The sequence below is a fragment of the Trachurus trachurus genome (assembly GCF_905171665.1).
Source record: "Trachurus trachurus genome assembly, chromosome: 6".
Classification (NCBI taxonomy): domain Eukaryota; kingdom Metazoa; phylum Chordata; class Actinopteri; order Carangiformes; family Carangidae; genus Trachurus; species Trachurus trachurus.
This window is the reverse complement of record NC_139897.1, coordinates 27088212-27105468: the sequence shown is the minus strand read 5'-3', so window position 1 is coordinate 27105468 and position 17257 is coordinate 27088212. Positions and strand designations below refer to the sequence as shown.

Below are 17257 nucleotides of genomic sequence, written 5' to 3'. Positions count from 1 at the left end.
TCCAGCACACCGCAGCGCTGTCCCGTCCTGTCCTGTCCGACCTGCCATGCGGGGACTTTAACTTATTTCGGATTGTGTTTTTTATTTTTATTTTTATTTTTTTTGGTCTGGTGTCGCTCCTCAGCCATGGCTCCGTTTGGAAAAAACTTCCTGAAAGCTCGACTGAAAAACAGGTAATTTGATGAGAGCGCGATTATGAGTCTCTCTCTCTCTTCTCTCTCTCTGCCTCTGTGTGTGTGTGTACGTGGAGCGTGCATGCGTGCGTGCGCGCGCGTGCGTGTGTTGTCTTTCAAGTGCGCAGCGCGGAGGAGGGAGGACGAGTGCACATCAGAGCTGCACAGGAGGGGGAAAAAAGAAAAAAAGACTGAATTGTGACCTGTCCACTGTATCAACATGTTGGACAACCTGCAAACACACACGCACACACACAGGGACACAAAATAAAAGTGAAGGTAGTCTTACTTAAGGTGGTTTCGGTATGTGTGTGTGTGTGTGTGAAATAAGTTTGAACATTTACCAACTTATTGATCTATATATCTGTGTCCATAGTTTAAATGCGCAGTTGGACATGTGCACCAGATGGAAGAGTTGGCAATTTTCCAATTAGTGTGGACAGTGTGAGGAAGATGTACAGCTTCATAGCATTTTTTCCTCATTAACATCAATGTACACTGTGCTGTGCATCATCTCAGGAGGGGCTTTGACCTCCCTCCTGCTCTGTAATTACTACAAAGATGTTATATTTAATACCCGTTTCATCTGGGGCTCAGGAGTCAAAAGAACCAGAGGGAGATCCCTGTCATCAACATGCAACAGCAATTTCCTTAAGTGACTAACTTTGGCCTTTTGATGTACAGCTGGGATTCAGCCTCCGCTTTTAGAGGAGGGGGGAAAAAAACAGGTGGGAAAATGAGATCCACTGAGACTCGGGCTATCCTCTGTTATCGGGGCAGAAGTTCTGTTTTTGTTTTGCACAGTTGGTAAACAGAGTTTGTCTCGTGGAGTATCTAGGTCACGATCCAACCCCTCTTTAGGGCGCAGGCAGGATTCGTGCTGCCAAAGAGCAAGATCAGGGAGGTTTTAGTTGTGGGTAAATAAGCACTTTCATTAGCTTTTACTCATTAAAAGAGCTACTTATTTACCACCAAACTCAGAGGAAATGAGTTTTGGATTAAGTTCAGAAATAAACCAGGCAACAATTCAGACTGTGGCACCAGCAGAATAATGGATATAACACACAGAGCTGAGGTGAATTATCTTTGATGACTTCAAACAGTCTGTCTCCAGTTGGATGTCTTCATGTTGCGGAGTAATTACTATTGCCCGTACCTATAATTACCTCAAGTGTTTAAGATCTGTAGATAGATGTGTCAAACGCTCGATTTCAGAGACTTTTACTGACGCCGAGAGGCAGTGGCAGCGCACTGGGCTGGATGATGTTTGCTGAAGGATGACAGTGACGTGGAGCTGCAGTCAAGTGAAACGTCACAGCCACTTTTTTTGCAGACTTTCAGAATATAACTGTTAAATAGAAAAGAAAGGGTTGATAATTGCATCTGAGCACATTTTGTTTTTAGATTTTTACAAAAAGTGACGTCCCCTTGTGTAACAGCACATAGAGGCCTGAAAGGGTTTGGAAATTAAACGGTTGCCAGTCAGTGACATACGTGACCCAAGCAACGCAGCAGCGTCCACTTCACTTCCACTTAATCTTTCTCCGAGGCCACACTCACAGCACAACAGCATTGTGCACGACAGCCAATTAGCTGCAGAAATTGTAAAAAAAAAAATAATAATAATAATAATAACACACATTAGCACGCCATACAGGTCAGATCTCTAAATAAAGAAAAGCGACACCAATTGTTACTGGAAGAAAAGCAAGTCATTTATTTTCAACTGAGCAAACACTTATTTGGTGATTCACAGGGCTGCTTCTCATGGGGGGTGGGGTGGGGTGGGGCGGGGGGAAGGAAAATAAGAGGGGTGGGTGGTTTGACAGAGGAAGGGAGGAGAAGGGAAGGGGCGTGTTGTGTCTCTGCTCACAGATGCCTATCAGAGGAGTCATCACCACCCCACAGATCAACATATACAGATAGAAAAGTGATGTTATTTCCTCACCGATCCCTCATCCTCTTTCAGATAAGAGCCAGAGGAAGCATCTCCTGTCCTGGAGGCAGGATAGTCCCCCCCATCCCCACTCTCAACCCCCCACCCCTTTACAATCTGTGTATCTAACATCCACCAAAGAAACCACACAGAGAAAACACCATGCAGATAAAAAACTGCAGTAATTATCTTCGTTAGCCACACGTTGTGTACGTTCACCGCATGGGAAACAATGCAAAATGTGATGTGAATGCGATCGTGTCCTACAGCTCAGGTTTCTGTCATTCAGAGGGTTTGTCAGTGATATCTAACACATGCACAGTTTCCATGAGGACGCCTTTGTAAAGCAGAAAGCGGATTATCCACAGTAACAAAGAGAGATTTTTAAATATCAGGACAGTGATGTCAGTTTAGCTCAGTGATCTACAGTTTGTTTTCCCCCTCGATTAGCCTATATATCTGAGCAATTGTTAAATAGATTTTTTATTTTGATAGGCTACATGGTCCCCTGAAGATGCATCCTAATGACCTGTGATCCTCTGACTTTTCTTTTAGTGGCAAAATGATGTGAAATTCATAATATTGCCCCATCTCGGGTTGAATTGTCACGACTTTAGCAACTCGTTAAGTTGTCAAAACATTGTGGTGACATTGAGACTATACTGTAAGCCTACTGCCCTTTGTATCATGTTTACTGTAGCTTTTTTTTTTAATGTTTCTTTTTTTATTGCTTTATATTTATAATTTGGGCTCTTCATTCCATCTACTGCTGCAATGTTGGAAATGTTTCCGTTGCGGGAGTAATAGAGGAATATCTTAGCTTATCTTTAACACTAAGTGCTAATAATTAGCATGCTCAAACAAAAAAGCAGGATGAGTGAACATGAGCGACCATATCTGCTAAACATGAGCTTGGTAGCATAGTCACTGTGAGCATGTTAGCATGCTGAGGTTAGCACCATTAATTAATTAATACACAACACAACCTGAATTGAAAGGTTGAATAAAAACATTGAATAAGGAGGTTGCATCTCTGTGAGCCAACCATTTTTTTTGGGCAGGGACCAGGAACGATTTTGAGTATAAACATGTTTGACTTCACTTATCTGCTGATTTCACATCAGCTGACGCACTGTTTGTGTTTCAGTTGTAAGAGCAGCCCTATAATTTCCTCACCTCCACCAGTCTAATCAGGCTATGATCAAACTTTTCAAAAAAAAAAAAAAAGATTTAAGAAAGCGTTGACAGCAGAGGCTGCGAGGAAGTATTTGTTGCATTGTTGCACAGCTTTGTTCCAGTTATCTGCATCACCCTATCATATCACTATTGATCTGAGAAAACACGCTGGAGCGCCATAATGCTGTTGTTTGTTATGACTTGCTCGAACCACCAGCATGTGGTCCTCTGTGGTAACTTGTAGCTTGCAAATTTATGACACAGGAGGGAATTGTTAATGTCTGCAGGCTTGTCATTATCAGTATTAAAATGGAAGAGAGCCACACCACCACGGTGGAGCTGTAACGTAATCGTCCAACGCAGAAACTTGTACTGAAATTCGGATCATTCGAATGTGGTTTCCTCCCCACATGTCTGATGTCTCCTTGGTATTGCAGCTCTCAGGTTCAGGACTAGGTCAAGCAGGTCTGCTCAAGTTTCCTGGGTTCACTCAGGTGTGAAACGATCATGTGTTATCCACTGCACAACATCCATCCGCAGCGTGACAAGAACTTTATATTCTGATGTTTCTATTAGTCGTCCTGGAATTCCTCTGGCGCCTTTCCAATCACAAGGTTCGCCACGATATCGGCGTCAGCCCGAGTCGTTTATCACCCAAAAAGCTATGACCTATGAGGGCACCCTCATTTGTTGCGTCTGGCACCACAGCTTAATCCCAAGCTATGAATATCAAATGGCACCCAAAGTGACAGCCCTTATGAATGTATTAGCTGCGATGTAATCAACCCAATGGTGCGTGCGTTATTTGTGTCTGTCCTGGCAGGGAGGCGAGGCGAACTCGAGGGGGTTTAGCGGTTTTGGCACTCGCAAACACAGATACCGTCATTCTCATCAAAGTGTTAGTCTTTGAGAAAACAACATGTCTCCTGACAGTTTTGTGAACTTCTAGTGAAAAGGTTTTGTGGTCTAAAAGGAATTTGGCCTTCGGTCTAGATAGAAAGAGAAATCTTCCTACCAGTGTCTTTTAATTTGTCTCGTTGGCCATTATGTGAATCATTGATCGACTGCAGAGGTGCAAAGGCTTGAAGAAGAAGTGCTGCTGTTTGTTATTTCTTGATAGACCTGTCTTTCAGCCTCTTTTTGTTCTGTTTGTCTTCATTTATAACTACAATTTTACAATAAAAAAAAAAACGCTTCAAGCCTCAGAAAAGTAAACATGATATAACAGGTAGGTGGTGGCTGTGGCCCGTGATCTTCTGCACCTTTTTTTTTAATAACCCCGCCTCTCCCTTCCCCCCAAAAGCCAGATTCAGATGATGGTGCAGTACTGTAGCTATAGCATCAACCCATTTCCTGCAAGTGAGGCATTCAGGGACCATCTGTCTGGCAGTTCAAGAGGTTTCACCACAGTAGCCAAGTACAAAGCCAACTAACAAGGCCTCACATTCAAAACAGGCCAAAAGGTCAATCCACAATGATCTCTTAGGGAGTTGGCATAACTTAGCCACCCTGCTACTGTAAATTCAAGCTAGCCAAAATAGCCCATAGCAACATTGGCAAGATATTTAGCCCGCTGGCCGTCCAATATCATAATTACCACAACTATGAATGAATGCAGTAAGAATGTTTTAGGCAATATGAGTTCATTCTTAGTTGAAATATTGACATAATTGTCACAAAAGCTCCTGAGAAAACACATTTTGAACCCTGCCAGACATTGTTTAAAGGTCTTACTCCAAACAGTTTGTTAACACTCCTCACGGTCAGATTTGTCAACACGTTCCTCACATTAGAGTGCAGCTGAAAACAGACCGCGCAGTGGCCAGTGGTATACGGAGTCCATTTGTTCCCCCTTCCTCCCTCTGTCCATTGAAGTGGTGGTGGCAGGATGTGGCCTGAGCATTGGTGATTTCAACGCAGGACAAATACAGATGTTTCCCAGAGGCTTTTTTGCTGTACCCTCTCTTCCTGTCCAGCTGAGGGGCTTGGGTCACCCTCACTGTAAAAACCCCAATTGTCTGGAGGCCTTTTGTTTGTTCACCTGCATGTTCTGATACAGTACGACCATGGACACATGTCCCTCACATGCTTTAGTCAGGCCAGTGTTAGTGCTCGAAGTAAATGTTTGTGTTTTGTGCTATTTTTGTGTTATTTGTATATTTGCAATGTACTGTAGGCCTATGTATGTATCCATTCATTGCAGTGCAGTTTCCTCCACAATCTTTCCACTGGTGGGAGATGTCTTTGTCTTGTATCAGTCAAGATTGTGCTTAATTGAACAACTTTATATATCATTAGGTAGTTAAATCCATAAATCTCAATCTGTAATGTGTTGTAACTATTTACTAAAGCTCTTAGATAAAAAGTAGTGGATATAATGGCCCTCTAAATTAGCATACAATGAAGATACTGATGCATTTGAGTAAATCCGCTTTGCTCGTACGTCACTGCATGTTGCATGTGTCCACACTGTAGTTACACCTGAATTTACCCAATAACCTCTTCAGATTGCTTTTTAGATGATGCAAAACAACCCACACAGAACTAGAGAATATATTATAAGCTGTACAAACACATTTTTGTTTTGCAGGGCTGTTGCATTAGATTGCAGTAGATCACAGGTGTGGTCCACCCACCCACTGTCTCACTGTCTTCTGTCCCATACAGTACATGGCAGTGCAGCATTGGTTTGTGGGGTTTCCTGAGTAGGTGGAAGCTAGGTGGAAACTCTTTGAGGTCAAAGTCGTCATGGTTGTCGTCTGTGAATGCCCGGAGGCGTGCTGGATTTGTTTGGTCTGCGCATAGCTCAGGTATTTGCTTTGCCCCGCTCGTCTCCAAGGGTCTCCGTAACCATTAACCAGCCTCTCGCATTGTTGCATACGTATCGCATTCCTGACACCTTATTCACCTGCAGTTAACACAATGATTCAGTTGTATGTGTGTTTTTTATCCCATGTGGGAACCAAAACACAGCAATATCAGTCGGTAAATAAAAAAAGGGGAACAAGTTATTAGGTAATTTTGAAAAATACTTAGTATCTCAGTTACTTGTTTCAGCACGCAGTGAGATTGTATCTGTATCATCGTCAGAGGATGTGTTGTTGTTTTTTTTGTCCACCCTCCCTCATGATGATCAGTGATTAATATGGGCTGCAATACACCAAGGTTATCTGTACAGATAATGGCACAACAGATACAAGATGCAAGGTTCAGATCTGAAGCCACTGCACAAACAGGGACAACCTCTAATTTCATACACAGTGTTTGATTTCATTTCCAGGTAAACATACTGCACAATCAATTCCATCAATGCCAGCCTCGCTGTATGAAATACAAACAAAACAAAACAAAAATCTGTAAACCTCATGGTTCCTGTCCACTTATCTGGAGATAGTGTGTCTCTCGCTGAGCTGCAACTCAACTCCCCCGGTGATGTCATCAGTTTGCTATGTGAAATCAGGTTTGTGGAGGTACTGTTGACGAAACCTGGCATCAACTAGTCAATTATACAGATTTATTGCTGTTAACATTTTAATTAAGTATTGCTTATTTGGTTGCAAAACCACACACTCGAATTCCTTCAACCCACAAAAGAAAAGAAAAAAGAAAGAGTCTCAGAGTTCAGTGTGAGTGTCAGGGGAGGAGCTCCAGTTTGTTTTCTCTCAGCAAAGTTCAATGTGAAATCTTTCTTTTGGTTTCTTTGAGATGAAACTGTACAGTAATTACGAAAGGTTATTATGTCATTTCTTCTCAGAGTGGGGCTGTAACTTAAAATTTAAAACTTGGCAGTCAGCTCCAGTACATCAACGCTAACCTAATTAATTACGAATTGTTGGATAATCCCAATATGTTATCTTTGATATAAATAATAACATGATAGATCATTCTTTATCTCAAAATCAAATTGAAATGTCTGGCTAATGTTATCTGCTTATTTGATTACTTGTTCATGTTGTTGGATGTCTGCATTGCCAGTGCCTATCATCTGATGACTGGATATTAGGTCCTGGATATTACCGGTGGTCCATTAAGCGCGTAAAAAATGGATACCGTTGGCCCATCAGAGGTCAATTTTTGCACAAGTTTTACGGCCCAGATGAAAAGGTAATGAGGGCCTTGGGGTTAAATAGCTCAGAACCGGACCATTAAGTGATCATCTCTGATGAGTAAGACGATGAGCAACAGTCTAATTGAATCAAGCCAGGGAGCACAAAATGAGCGAATGTAGTTTTCTGCCCATTGACCTAATGGAAAACCATCAAAGTAGGATCTATATACGAAAAAAATACCACCGAGAATAGTGAGGGACTTCAAAAAAAAGTGTGAGTGGGAGAGAGAGTGTGTGTGTTGTGCTTCAAACAGCAGCTGTGGAGCTTCTGCTCTCGGAGCGTCTGAAGTATCTGAACATAACAAAAAAATACATTCGATTTTTCAAGTGATGAAGTAATGTCCGTTGTTTAAGTTTGACTTTGGACCTTAATTGCTCATTTTCCTCATAGATTCCCTCCTTTCCCATCGCCCTCTCTGCTGTCAACCATGAAACCATGACGGGAAATGGCTTAGAGCCTGCAGACACAATGTTAAGAGGATTTATTCTCTAGAGTCTCTCAGTATCAAGACCACATCAAACCAGTAGTAAATATTCCACTGGTTAAGTAAAACATTTAAGATACATGATTTGGGTTATATCATCTGGGGACCATGAAAAGCTGCACAAACAAACTTCATGTAACGCGTTCGGTAGATTTCAGATATTTCTGTTTACACCGACTGTTTAGCATTCACAGCGAGAAATGTGATTATAATGTTTCATTGATTGTCTGCTTAGAAATACAGTGTGTTTCGTATATCAGTGTTTTAACCGAACAAAAGAAACCAGGTTGGCCTTAAGGTATGAGCTTGCACTCACTGACACACATCGATTAAACCCCAGAACTTGATTTTGACCAGTCTTGTAGAGCTTCAGTGGCTGTTGGATTTACTCGGTATCGGAAAATGTTGAGACAGGCCAAGCAGACCGGGGCTAGCTGGCTAACATGCTAACTTAAGGATGTGGTGGATGTGGTGGTTAAAGGACTGCAGTTTGATGCTGCAGTCATAGAGAGAGTAAACAAGAGTTTTTTTCTTTTCAAACCCACAACTTAAAGCTTTTTTTTCTGTCTCTTTCATAGGACAAAAGATGCAGAGCCTGTGGCAGGAAAGGAGATTCAGGTGACTGTCTGCAACGAGGAGAAGGCTGTCTGCGGAGTAACGAAGCACACGACTTGTGCAGATATGATTCAGGCTTTACTGGAGGATCACAAGTCGATCCCGGAGAGCAAGCGGCTCCTGCACGGGGAGCCCAAAGACTTCTGTCTGGTCGAGCGCTGGAAGGGTTTTGAGAGAGCTTTGCCTCCGCTCACCAGGATCCTGAGGCTGTGGTACGCCTGGGGCGACCAGAGACCCTTCATCCAGTTCATTCTCGTCAAAACCAGTGATTTCGTGCCTCAGCCGACCAAGAAGGCCGCAAAGCCCAAGGGGGCCAAGCCGAAGCGGTGGGAGCAAGGCCGCGCGCACCACTCCCAGTCTCTGCCCGTGGAGAAGCAGAAGCGCATGGTGAAGAAAGCGTTCAGGAAGCTGGAGAAGCTTCACAACGAGGGCAAGAACTCGCCGGGCGCCGAGGAGATCGAGCGGATGGTGCAGCTCATTCTGAACCAGGACCACACCATCCGGGAGCAGATCCACCGCATGAGGGATCTGGACGTGGAGATCGAGCAGGTCGAGGTCCAGGGCCAGAAGGTATCCGAGTGTGAGAGTCCGCTGGCTCAGGCCGGTGCTCAGAGTCTGTCGGCGCACACCGAGCAGCAGCTGCTGGAGTACCTGTACACCGGAGACGGGATCGAACAGCTGGAGCTGCAGGTTCAGAGACACCGGGAGCTCATCCTGCAGCTGTCCCGGGACATCGACACCGAGCTGGGGAGGGCCAACTTCCCACAAGACAGGGACAGCGAGCAGGAAGGAGCAGCGGCGGCGGCGGCGTACTGGATCGCCTCCGACACGGACGAGTCGTTCTACACCGCCGAGCTCATGAGGCTGCAGGACGAACTGCAGCACAGCCTCTTCACCGGCGTGTCCCTCCACAACCAGGCTGCAGAGATGGACAAGCAGCTCCAGTTCTTCGACTCCACGCTGCTCTCCAAGGACCAGGAGTGCTGGCAGCTGGCGTCGCAGCTCAGCTCGCTGCAGATCGGGGACGCTGCCGCCGCGGAGGAAACGTCCAGTCCTCTGCCTCTGAAGAGCGAGACTCAATGCGGCGTCTCCTCACAGACAGTGAAACTCAAACACAGCCTGTCCCCTCTAGATATCACAGACACAGACTCAGACACTGGGATTAGCTCCACACACAGCCAGGACTCGCTGTCACCATGTCTGGACTTCCCTCCCCCGCTGGATACGGACGTTTGAACAGCTCAGCTGACCCAGCATTTTAATGTTGTGTGTGTGCTCTAAACCCCAGTTTGTGCCTCTCAGGTCTTATCATCATCCATTTGTCTGAGAGATTATGAGCCAAGAAGGTAATTTGAAACAAAAAGTTGCAGGCAAACAAAAAATTTAAGTATTTAAGCCAAATGTTTTGCAACTTTTCTTCATCATACAATATGAATCCCGCTATGACTCACTATGATCCATGTGACATTAATGTCCATGGACGACTACAAAGGCTCCAGCTGCTCCAGACAGACAGACCAGATTTATTTATAATAACAAATATTAACTCAGCTCTCCATGTGCGTCATAGCAGAGTGTAATTAAGGCCTGGATCAATAATAATAATAATCAAATTTATTATTATGGACATATTTTTTTAATATCTGGCACTTTATTTAAAGAAAACAGCTCAATAGATTGATCACTAATGTCAATTGACATTTAAGAATTACGTAGTGCTTACGTAAACACAGGTATATTAAACACCATCCATTCATTATACATTTCCAGGTTGTATTTCATATTTGATATTGTTTCCTGTGTCTAGATTTGTCTCTAAGCATTGTTTGGGGAAGTGGTTTGGCTCTGGAAATACTAAATATTGTTAAACAACACTTTTACAGCACAAAGATGTTTATACCTGAGACTCAGACGTAATGATAAAACATGGACGGCACAAACTGGAGGAATGTATCTCCCCCAATTACTGTCTCTCACTGTCAGATTACCCACTTTTTTTTTATGTACATTTCTGCACCCAACAACGAAGCACAGACGTGTTAATGTAGACTTTTAGGCAGGTTAAGGGCTTTTTAAAATTCCTGTCACAGTCCTGTTTGTGTTAGAAAGAAAAAAAAAGGTGAATGTATGTTTAAGGCCCCCCTTTTGTTCAAGTTCTCACTTTATTTATGAAGCTGCACTTCTTAATACACATATATTAACAATGTTTTATATTAAAACAAATAGCTGACTGGTTTGGATGTAGAATGTGTTAAATGAATCGTAAACATTCCTCTCGACTACACTGTAAATACGCTGCTATATCTACTGTAAATGATCCTTCTTATGGCACAGGCACAAACTTTAAAAAGAAAAAAAAGAAAAAGGTAATTTGATAAAGCAAATGAGAAAATATTTATTTATCATGAAATTGTATATTTTTTTTGCAGATTATTGTTTCTCTTCCTCCGTCTCTCAGGCTAATGTCGATCTCATCAAACACAGTCAGGATCAGAATAACAAGACATCTGGGTTGAAAATGTGTCAAATCCTGCTTAGATATGATAAATTAAAGTGTATATTTCAACTTTCATAATAAAGACTAATACTGTAAATATCACAAAGACTGATCACTGTTGTTGAGAGTGGTCTAGAAGAAGATGTTGATGGGAATAAAAAGCTCAGATTGGAACTGCACTGCACCAAAAACACCAAGAAACTGGAGATATTGCTTGGATTATTGATCATATGATCAGATATGGACATTGTTTTTTTTTTAATTCACCTGCCCATGGACTACGGATGGAAAGTAGCTAGTAAGCTAAATCCGGTACAAGGCATCTCTTCTCATTTCGAGACTAAATGTTATTTTGTACATTGTCCCTGATACAAATAAACTTATTAAACTAAACTAAACTAAAATAATGATCTTCTACAGTATAACGCAGTGATGGGACCACATACAATCCAGATTTGATCATAGCTACTGTATATGAGAATCATAGTTTGAAATACCTGGACGTGACTACATCTTTGAGGAATCTGTAAAAATTCAACTCCAGACTCCAAAGCTCTGAGTCACCACACACACACACAGAGAGATGACACAGCCACCTCCGAGCTGCCGTCCTCTCTCTGCACCATATAATCAGACAAGATGGTCGCCAAGGCAGGCACAAAAACAACCAGAGCGAGCACTCTCCTCTTGTCAAGGTACTGCTGACAGACTAACACTTTGTACTCGGGGCAGAGCGGGACTGGCTGCTTGGAGAAAAAAAGCAAGGGGATATCTATTTCACACACTAATTGCTCAACCCCCCCGCCCCCCCTTCCCACCTCACTCACTCACTCACTCACACACTCCCTCCCGCCTTCACTGCTTCAAGCCACTAAGTAACTCCACCAAGCATGAAAGGCCGAGAGATCTTACAATGCGAACAATCTTTGCACTGGCGCCTCACACTTGTGGATGGAACAGGGGCTTATTATGGCTCCTGCAGCCATGTTCAGCAGCCAGGCATTAAACTGGAACAACAGGGAAGGAGGGGGGGTATTTATGTGTGTCATTTATATACTAATGCATATTTAACCAGTTGGAGGAAATTACTTGGATTTTGCACTTTAAAAAGTTGGATGCTTAATATTTCACGCTCATGTTGCAGGGATGTGTTTAACAGCGTCTTTTAAAAAAAGTATCCAGAGGTCACTTCTCTGGAGAAACCACAGGCAAAAAAAAATCTTTCTATTCATTATTTACTGCCATTTGAGAGCAGCGGGCGCCTCAGCACGTCCGTCAATAAAATAATGAGGTGAACCGGGTTTTGTTTGTTAAAAGCTTCCCTGTGCTCCTCCCTCCCCCGACCTGCCGAGAATACAAATTAACTTTTTAAAACTACTGTATCTACCTCTAAACAAAAAGGATACGCTCAAGATGGTGGAAAAAAAAGCTGGTCACAGGAAAATATATGTACACGTATAGAGAGTTGGAGAGTTGTCTGAAGGCCGCTCAGGCAGTGAAAGAAGTTTTAACAAAGCGCAGGGTATAAATTTCCAAAGTCTTGGCAGAATGTAAAAAGGCTTAGAAACAGTTCTTAAGGCAGAACAATGAAACTCTGCACTTCAGAGTTGGAGAGTCTTTGGAGGAGTCTGGAGCAAAGAATGCAAGTAACAAACAGCCTTTTTTACAACATCACTCCTATAATTAAAAAAGAAAAATGTTTTGTGACTTCACTTCCTGGTTTGAGGGAAGCTGCAGATCCAGCTGATGTTTACGTCTTTCTCTGAGCCACACCAGCTCACAGCAGTGTGTGTGAGTGTGTGTCCCAACAACAGTAATTATATGGACCAAAATGACAATTAGGCTGACTGCAAACCTGTGTTTGTTCAGCCCTCCCAGTTATAACCACTGGGCAGCTGGAGGAAAACAGTATTTGTTGTTAATGTTCAGCTCTGAAGCCACAGCTGATAATATAAGAGTAAAAAAAAATTTGATTTAATATATGATGCATGTTTGTGTCTGTGTCCTTTTTTATCTTTGAGCTCAGACATGTTGAAGGAAGACATAAGACTCATGAGAGGACATGAAGGAGGCTGAACATGAACTTAGGGCTTGTTCACAATATCTAGTTAGATTTTTTTGACAGTCTGAACAGTCAAAAACCACATAAGATCCAGATTTTTACAAATCTGATTCAAACCACACAATGAGGAGGTTTCAGAATGTGATTCTGATCAGATTCATACAGATTCGTTTCAATGTGAACGTCTCAAATTTCGACGCAGGCATGGCTGCACCAACCCTGTGCCACACTGTGATTCCAGTGGTGATGGCAGCGGGAAAAGCAGCACAACTCAGCAGTCGCCTCGTTTGCTGTCGACCATTTTATTTTCATTATATTTTTTTTATTTGCACTGCAGCTCCACATGATTTGAGACAGAAACAAGCACAGTTCACTGTCATCTGACATGTTTGTTTGTGGACAAGATACACGCAATGTGGACACATGTAGATCGGATCTTTCTTTTTCCTTTTTCTTTTTTCTTAACACAGATACATACACATACGTCCTTATACCCACACAAACATATTCCAAATAATAATAATAGTACTATAAAGAAAAGGATTTGGGCTTCAGTGTGAACAAGGCCTTAGAGCCTGTTGTGTTTGATCTGTGTAGCTTTCATCATCAATAACAACACTGCACTAACATGTCAACATTATGGCTGCACACTGCACTGATAAAAACTATGGATGTTATGTCTCTGACCGACTGGTGGCTCTAATTATGGTTAATTGATCGATGTATTTACAGAGATGTTTATCATCAAAGGCTTCCTGTGAGTAGATTACTGTACCAGTTTGCTTCACTTTTTTTTTTCTTCCACTCCACTTCTTCACTCTCAGGTTCAAAAAAAGCAAATTTAACACCTTAGATTGAATTTTCCCAACATGCAACATTTGGCTCCAGCATTTTAATACTGTAAAAGAAAAATCTAGCAAATCTCATTTTAAAGTCCTGAAAGGCAATTTGCGAGCTTTTGATTAGTGAGGAAAGCTCCATTAGCCTGTGTGATGCCTGCTGCGCTACTCTGAGATTCAAACTGAGACCTCGTTTGTTTCATGAGACGCTCTTTTAACCAGCGATGACAGCGCATGAATGAAACACATTTTCGGTGACGCAAAAGCTGAAATCACTGACCCCACTGTTTGTTAAAAGTTTCAAGGCAAAGGGATATATACACATGTACTGTAATGTGTTGAGCCGTCGATGCTCGGCAGCTTATTGTCGTCGTGCAGTCACATGTTTGTTTTTTTTCCAAGAAGCCTGCAAACAGTTTGTCATTTGCCTTCACACGTTTCACTTTCTAGCGTTGGGCATGTGCCAAAACTCAGCAGTGCAGTGTGCAGTTCGTCTCTGCTCGGTGGCGTTCCCACAACACACCCCGACACTCCACTGTTTGATAATGCCGCGAGCAGAATTATAAAACAAAAAAAAAACAATCTTTACACTTTATAATAAAATGCATTCAAATGTATGTGTCACTTTTTTTTTACGATCGGTCACGCCGTCCCATCAATCAGTTCTGCAGCAGTCACATCTGGGTTAAGGTTGGACGAGTCAGGACTCATCAGAAACTAGTTCAAGGGCCTTGGGCCTAATTTCCCCCAATCAAAGCACATTTGGAGCGGCACCCCAGCCAAGAGCATGAATCATTTGATAAAAGAGCCCAAGGAGAAATAAACTGTCCCCGCTGCCAGGGAAGACACGAGAGGGAAAATTGACAGTTGGTTATGATGTGTGTGTGGGTGTGGGTGTGGGTGTGTGTAGGCGTTTGTGTGTGTGGGTTTATGTGCAGCAGACGGTGGGAGACCTGTTGGCTGCAAGTTTTTAAGATGGGAAATTTTCTGGTAATATGATCTTAGGTTGTGTGGTTGCTTATATCGGTGTAGACAGCATAATGTGTTCACCAATTAAAACTAAATTCAGTATCAAAATGAAAGGCTTATGCACACACACACACGCACACACACACTTCAAATGCTGCCTTTCATCCTCTCGCCTCCTCCAGCTCCTGTAAACACATTTTACTTTGGCATGGATGTTAATTTTCCTCTTTATTAGCGCTGCTGTCCTGGATAAGGCTGTTTGCTCTCCTACAGGTGTCCTCTGATGCTCCTCGCTCCTCCGCCACACAGCCTTTCATTACGAGAAGGTGGAGACACTTGTCGCCAGACTGACGACGGAGGCAGAAGATCTACGTCTGCTCTGACAGAAACACAGCGGAGGAGGAAGAAACCGAGGCAGAGACCGGATGTTTGAAGGTTTGTGTTGTTTTATTGACTGATAATATAATAACTTTATATTAATGTCCAGTGGAAACTGAAAGTGGACTTTTACCTCCTCACTCATCACTGTCTTAACAATGTTTTGGATACACGTTGAGTCATTTGTATGGATTTCTCTTGATGGGTCCATCTCCTGCAGTGTTATAGGTTGATCTTTAAAGGTCATTCTGTGTTGTCACAATTTTAGGTGGGACATTTGACCAGCTCACATTAATAATAAATGCTAAGGCCATCACTGCAAAAATAATCATGTATTGCTCCAGGGGCACCAGGGTGAAGCACAGGGGAAAAAACACAAGGCACTTCAAGATATTAAAAGATCAAGGAACAACAAGAACACGTTTAAAGAATAACTAAACAAGTTTAAACTTTAAAGAAAAAGTTAAATAATGAATTTCATGCCTGGACTACTGTATGTATTTGCAATAAAAAGAAAAAAGAAAGAGAGCAGACTTCAGGTAACACACTCAAAGAAATGAAATCCTTCAAGTGTTGGATGGTGGGTTCAGGTGGGCGGGGCTTGGTGACTGCTTTGTTGTGACATCACAAAGTGACAGGAAGTCCTGACGGCTGGTTTTAAGGCTCAGTTGTGTGCATTTCTCTGTGGACTGAGGCTTTGATACTTTCACAGTATTAATATAGAACCTAGAGCTGCTTTATAATCACACTACACATGGACATCTACCTTTATACTGTGTGGAGCTTTAACACAAACATCTACCTTTATACCGTATGGAGCTTTAACACAAACATCTACCTTTATACTGTATGGAGCTTTAACACAAACATCTACCTTTATACCGTATGGAGCTTTGATACAAACATCTACCTTTATACTGTATGAAGCTTTAACACAAACATCTACCTTTATACTGTATGGAGCTTTAACACAAACATCTACCTTTATACTGTATGGAGCTTTAAAGCAGAAGTAAGCTGAATATTTGTGTTAATATAAGTCTTAAATAGTTACATCATGGATTCAGCAAGAAGAAAAGGTCTAACTTGAAATATGCATGATGAATGTTAGTGTAGTGTAAGACCTACTGTTTTCAGAGGGAAGTTCAGGAGGCCTTGACCTCTCCTGTTTTAAACATTGACCTTTGTATCTGACTAGATAAGCTGGAATGATCACAAAAGACCCATTTAAAAGAAAATCCATTTCAACTTTAACACTTTTATTTTTCTTCAGCCCAAAACAGAAAGAGTAAGGCAATCTTGTCGGATAAAGCAGGGACATGAAATCGAAAACGACGCTGGACATGAAATGATTCATACAGCAGTTTACATATAATCCAGCCTCTTTTACATTCTCATGAAACACAATCCATTTCCTCCTCTGCAGGCTGCGTGAAGATGACGGATGATGATGGTATTCGAGCGTTGCTTGTCCATGAGGACGGCGAGGGGACCGGGGGGGGGGGTTTGTTGCCTCCCACCTCCCTGATTGCCTGACTGTGGTACTCTGATTAGCTGCTTAAGTAAACATGGAATTCATTTACGTGGCTTCACCTCTTCAGAAACCTGCAGCACGACCTTCGTACTCCACAATTCCTCCGCGGTTACCCTTTGTTTCTCATCCCCCCCTCTCTCTCTCTCTCTCTCTAGTGTGCCGTTCCTGATTAGGCCCATTTTCATGTTTTTGTTTTTTTCCTTTCCACAGTGTGTAAGAGTCGTGACCTGTCATGTCGAGAGAAGATGTTAAACTCAGCAGGTGGGGGTCACGATCCAACACCTGTATCAGCAGCAGGTGCATACTACATACAGATACAGATTACACATATAAAAGCTGCATGTGTTTTCCCGCTGATGCGTATTTCTGTGACGTGAATTCTTCAACTCTGGCTGAAATTGGATTTTGATCTCCATGGGAGGGGAGATCCAGAAACCATTGCAGATGATGATACAGCTTCTGTTCCTCTGCTACTGTGATGAGTT

General features: G+C 42.6%; 1 protein-coding gene across 1 annotated transcript; it reads left to right on the top strand.

The window, feature by feature from the left end:
* Nucleotides 1–11076, top strand: rassf9 (Ras association domain family member 9). The gene is made up of 2 exons (XM_083974475.1): nucleotides 1–173; nucleotides 8457–11076. The coding sequence occupies exons 1-2, from the start codon at nucleotides 127–129 to the stop codon at nucleotides 9727–9729; spliced, it is 1320 nt and encodes a 439-aa protein (XP_083830601.1). The 5' UTR covers nucleotides 1–126; the 3' UTR covers nucleotides 9730–11076.
* The last annotated feature ends 6181 nt before the right edge of the window (nucleotides 11077–17257 follow it).

Excerpts from the sequence above, each read along its gene's own strand:
- rassf9 (XM_083974475.1), top strand. The coding sequence starts at position 127 with ATGGCTCCGTTTGGAAAAAACTTCCTGAAAGCTCGACTGAAAAACAG. Across the intron at positions 174-8,456 it reads AAAGCTCGACTGAAAAACAG|GACAAAAGATGCAGAGCCTG; the intron begins GTAATTTGATGA and ends TCTCTTTCATAG.